The sequence below is a fragment of the Colias croceus genome, chromosome 9 (genome assembly GCF_905220415.1).
Source record: "Colias croceus chromosome 9, ilColCroc2.1".
NCBI classification, from domain to species: domain Eukaryota; kingdom Metazoa; phylum Arthropoda; class Insecta; order Lepidoptera; family Pieridae; genus Colias; species Colias croceus.
The window spans coordinates 3,591,877-3,597,876 of NC_059545.1; the positions used below are offsets into that span (position 1 = coordinate 3,591,877).

A 6,000-nucleotide genomic window follows, 5' to 3' on the forward strand; every position below is an offset into this window, starting at 1 on the left:
AGATTAAAAACCTTTAAGGACAATTTCTGTCTATCTTATCTGTTATTCAATTATAATTTCCTCCACATTAACGCCACAATCCATACATTACAGCCAACGAACACACACAAAACGAACGAAATACGCGAAACGCGGGAAGCCCGCGACCGCGAAGCGCGCGAACGCGAGGGCGAAGCGTTATTCGCTCGCAGCGGCGTGCGTGAGGCCGCGCTGCTATTGGTCCGCGAGAAGGCGGGAAGGTACACGCTGCAACGGGAGCCATTGTTCTTGGATAGATGTGTGGTCGCCGCGGACCATGAACCGGAACACTTCTTTGAAGTGCACGAGATTACTACCAAGGATTCTTATATATTTAAGGTATGTTAAATTAATGTATGTGCAGAATTAGGGTAGGTATTAAAGGTATCAGTATAATTAGATTTTGTGTGTATGAGTGATTTGTTGTGTTTTGGTTTTATGGCATTCAAATGCTTTATTTAATATAAATTTATAAAGAATAGAAAAAAAAGTGGATGTTGTTGAGTGAATGTTTGTTAGGTATCTTAAACATTTTACTTTTGATACTACCTGTCTTCTAGTATGTATTTATAGCCGGTGGTGGACAATTAAAAAAAATCCTGATACAATTTAACAAAATCTCACTTTTCTTCTTGACTCTTCATTTCTTTTAGTAAAATTTTTTATGAACCTTTGTTGGTGTATGTCGAATAAAATCGATAGAAACAATAATTGGTCCACGCGTGGGTTGTGTTTCACCTTGGTAACAAAAAGACTAGGCGTGTATTAGATACCTGCCATAAAACGCCTTTGTATTTACAGGGCTCGTATTACATGCTTCAATGGATAAATGGAGTTTCTTTGTTTTCAATGTAGGTAATACAGATGTAGTGTGGAAATTACATAAACTATGAAATAATTACATAGGGCTTCAAGGCCTCCGACTTCAAATAGTCGAAGGTGCAACATTTGAGGAGTATAATAATTTAAACGTATGACGTTTTAAATGTTCATAAAATCAAGAATTTCACAAAAGTCAGGTTTTTCTGTTAAATTGTATACCTACAACCTTCATTTTTTGTACATTGCATGGCATTTGCGCTAAACTACCGATCTATTCTGGATTCAAATAGAAGTAGCTTTTGCTTTCTGAATGAATTTTCAATCAAGTATGTCCCGAAAAAATGTTAACAAAAACCATTCAACGGTTTGCACAATTCCGAATAGGAAAAATTACAAATAAATGATCCCTTTTATCACTACAGTTTTCGCATTATTCCATTAATATTATTAAACCAACCGTTGACAAAGTGAACAGAGCCCCATACGTCAATCTCAAAAGCTCCAATATCCAGTGTAAATTGGAGATCAAAACCCATAAGTCGGTTCCAACGCTACCTCAGCGAAAGCAAACGCTATACATTTAGCACGAGCCATTGCGCTCTGTACGGAGGAATGCATTTGTTTTGCGTTCGTATTTTTGTTATCGCCCTGCCGGCGTTGAATTTGTACTCTACAGTCTCTACGTATACGTTCCAAATATTAGGTGCTATATTATGTACATTGATTTTTTTTATGCCAGAGTGAGCAAAGGGGCCACCTGATGTTAAGACAGTGGTCACCACCGCCCATAAACACTAGTAACAATGAAATCTGATTGATATAGAGTGTATTTAAATTACGCTTATTTTGGTTGGATTTACGTAATGTTTTAAAATTTTGATCATTCTTTTTATTATTTGAAAGTTTATGCTTTCCGTTGGTCCACTTAAATTTGGTTTTGCTAAAAATAATAACTTACTCTATAGTATATACGTACCCAGATTTACCTAAAATTTTGTGCTATGTACTACTTTGATTGATAATATCAATCAAAGTAGTACATATCAATTTGATATACAGGGCATTGAAATAGCGCTTCATTTTGCTAATGGGTTGTGATTTTGCTGGTTTTAACTAAAACGACTAGTATTAGTATATTGAAATTTATTAGAACGATTTGTTACTTAATGTTTATTGAGAATCAAAAACTACCGGACATGTATTATCCCTTTTACTACTAAAATGTGTTACTGATTTTATTTCTCTTTACATCCTCATACAGTACTCCAAAACTGATAATGCGCATGCAAATCTTCGTAATTGTCGTATTTCCAAAATGTATTTCATTTGGCTAAACAAATTTTACTAAATTATGCAAGAAGAAAATGCATTTCACCACTCTATATACATATCGTCTTCGGACGCTCCGAGCATATGACAGTTACCGAACTTTGACGAAGATTTCTATGCGCATTATCACTTTTGGAGTACTGTAGGTTGATTGAAATTAATTTTTTGTGTCAATTCTATTTTAGCATCATCATCATCATCTAGTTTCATATGATCTTAGATTTTTTTTATTAACAGAAAAACATTTTTATTTTCAAACACAATGTCACTTGGATTTATGAAATTTTATTATTATTCGGTGAGCTCCGGCTTAAAGTCTCGGGCATGTAATTTAAGTTTGCTCTCAGAGTAATGTTTTTAGTGTATTTTTTGATAAAAAAAATAAATATTTCCTCAAATAGTATTACTAATAATGTAATATTACATTATCGTGAAATTGAGAAAAGTTTTGGGCGGGAATTAAGCTTTTATCCTTAAATAATTATTATCGGACTTAGATTATCTAAATGTAGGAGATTTTTTTTATTTCTAATGTAAATTCTGTTGAATTTTGTGCTTGTGTGTTTGTATGTTTGTTCAATTAATGAATAAATAAACCTTTAATTGCAAGATTGTGTATCTCCGAAAATTTTATTTAAAGTCATAACGGATACATAAGCTAAGCATGTGTTTAATAATGTCCATAAGTTCCAAATCGGCCATTTACATCAAAAAGAGATTTAAACTCAAACTCAAACTCAAACATTCATTTATTCAATTAGACTACTATTTAGTAGCACTTTCGAATCGTCATTACATAAGTATTTTTAACATTTACCACCGATTCGGAAAGCAGTATCTATGGAGAAGAATCGGCAAGAAACTCCATAGTTGCTCTTTTAAAATCATGTCAATATTACATAATATGTAACTTATATCTAACTTATACATAATATATCATAATATGCAAAGAACTGTCCTGTGGTTTTTACGCGACAACCCTCCATGGGTCTTTATCGTCCATATATTCCTGAATACTGTAGTACGCTCTCTGAACTAGTACATTTTTTATATAAGTTTTTTTAGAACTACTAAACTCTTTAATATTGAGAGGAATTCTATTGTAAAAGCGTATACCTTGACCCATAAATGAATTCTTAACTTTAGCTAATCGGAAAAATGGCATTTCAATTCTATTCCTGTTCCTTGTGCCATAATCGTGTCTATCTCCTACTCTTGTGTGTAAGTCGGCGTTTTTGTGAACATGCAAAATATTATTAAATATATACTGTGATGGTACAGTAAGGATACCAGTATTCTTAAAATGATCTCTTAGTGAGTCCCGAGCACGTAAATTATATATAGAGCGAATGGCTCTTTTCTGTAAGATAATTTTAATTTTTTAATTTATTATCGTTCTTATAGTTAAGTATTTATAACATTATTTTACTAAATTGTTCCTCCTCATAAAATATACATACTTCTTACCTACATACATAAACCTGGAAGAGATCACTACTTTAGTGATAAGGCCGCCAAATACACTTAATTGCCTCATTCCATTTTTTGTATATTTTAGTATCTAAGACTGTTTAGTTGTATTAAAGAGTAAAATAAATAAGATACTTAAATCATTACACACATAAGTATAATACTAACTACTACTACTTAAATAACATACATAAGTATAACTAAACACACGTTTCCAGGCGGACGAAAGCACACGCACGCGCACGTGGTACCGCCAGCTGCAGTACCACGCGCAGGGCGCGGGCGCGTGGCGCAAGCGACGGAACGCGCTAGCCAACATTATGATCAACCCGATGTTAACTAGAAATTAAATAAATGTACTAAATTATACGTTGTTTTATTGGATTGGTTAATAAATAAACGAAATGATGCGTTGTTTTCTTTGGGGCGTGAGTTGCAATGTGAACTTTTGGTGAATAGGAGCTCATATAGACCGAGCTGATCGAATTGTTTCGCAAAGCTTGCTCTGTGTGAATTCGCTTAATTGATACAATAGTGACTTTGGATTTTTTTTCGAAATAAATATTGTGTGAATTGACTAATATCTTATTATTTTGTATACCGATGGACATTAAAGAAAAAATCATTTGTGAACTGCATTTATGTAAATAATTTTTTTAAACAACAAAAGAATAGAAAAGAAAGGAGACCATAACAGGATTAAAACCGCCTGGTTTGATTTACGGTACTGACGTCTTAGTAAACTAGGCTAGATTGAATTCGTTCTTACATTTTCTTTATGCTTGCTGCGTGAGACATTCTAACGATTTTCCCAGTTTCAAGATATTTTTATTCTTTTGTTGTTTTTAAAAATTTGTAGAAGGGCTGAAATTATTGAAATTGTAAGACAAACTTTGACGTAGGTACTGGTAATCCAGACCATAAATTATAGGCAAAACACTAGGAGACAAAGTGATTCTAATTTCTACTCTATATTTAAAACTTTACTTCTAGAAGCTAAAAACTTCGTAAAACTCTTTCATTTTATTTGTTGATAATAATTTTCTAAATAGTATCTTTCTATTTTATAAAGACACTAAAATTAAGTAAAACAACACGAGAACTCTAAACTGTTTAGTTCAAAGAGAACCTACGTTTGTTATTCAGTTCTTTTGAAACTAGTGTTTTGTCTAACAATACTACGGATATGGGAAATAAGAATAAACTATGAAACCAGAAATACTTGACATTATAAATAATATAATATAAAGAAAGGAAAAACCTTATCTTTGTCTTTTAATAGCTATGTTAAGGCTAATAAAGCCTTCGTTCTAAATGCTATTTTTGTTTTCAAGAATAACATTATTGCATTTGAACCCCACCTGAATTTGAAACAACGTATTTCCAATTCAAATGCATTTATAATTAAGTGCAAATTTGCGTAGTTGCCTTTACATTCCCTTACCAATAGTGATTGCATTCACTGTAATAATAACCTATTATTTTCATTGTACTTTTAACTGTTTATTGCTTTTTTAAATCATTCCTTTGTATTTGTATATTTATGTATTTATATAAATTTTAGATACTTTTTCAAATAAGTTAAATTTTGACTTTAGTCTGATGGTTTGTGTTCGAATAATGTTTAAATGTAACATAATTTTCCTATATTATTGTATGACTTAATTATTTGCCACTAGTTAAGATTTAGCGTATACCAAAATTTAGTATTCATTAATTTTGTGCCCTAATATTTTAAACGATATCTAAATGAATGTAAATAATTAAAATAGCTGTGATATCCTGAAGTAAATGAAAAAAAGCTTATTGTTACATCTATAACACTGTTATTTTAACTGTTAAATAACTATAACTGAATAACGTGTAACGGTATCGAAAATAGCTTCCTGACTAGTCTTAAGGTGTTTAATATTTAAAAGAAAATAAAAATATTTTAATTCGATTGTATTTATTGTATGTATTTTATGTAATTAGACGCAGTTAATGTAGAGATCAGTTTTCGCCTTTAATGTTATATTGTTAATTATTAGTTGAGGAGAAATGGAAATAAATAAATTTATTAAAAATATTGTGTGTTTTCTTTATTCGTTTTGTTTAAAATTGCCCCTATCACTAGTTACCAAGTAAGTACCTTGTAAATATTACTACAATATATTTTTGTGTTGTATTCCGATACTGATGAATTAGTTAGGTAGATAAGAAATTTGTTGTGAAGGTTGTTAAAATTTAGTAAAGAATGTGGATCCTCAACAAAAATACGCAGACTAATTATTATTAACTAGCCATGGAACTTTATCAAGATTAATTTTATAAGTATCATAATGGAATGTCAAATCATTTTCTTATTTTTTGTAATAATTG

The 6,000-nt window shown here is 31.2% G+C and overlaps 1 protein-coding gene across 2 annotated transcripts in view; it reads left to right on the forward strand.

Moving 5' to 3' along the window:
* Positions 1-5,707, forward strand: part of LOC123694453 — a 127,322-nt gene extending 121,615 nt beyond the window's left edge. For both annotated transcript variants that reach the window (XM_045639895.1, XM_045639896.1), the window contains 2 exons: positions 94-357; positions 3,858-5,707. In XM_045639895.1, the coding sequence (XP_045495851.1) occupies positions 94-357; positions 3,858-3,989 (396 nt within the window). In that variant the 3' untranslated portion in view covers positions 3,990-5,707. The remainder of the gene's footprint in view (positions 1-93; positions 358-3,857) is intronic.
* Positions 5,708-6,000: the final 293 nt, after the last annotated feature.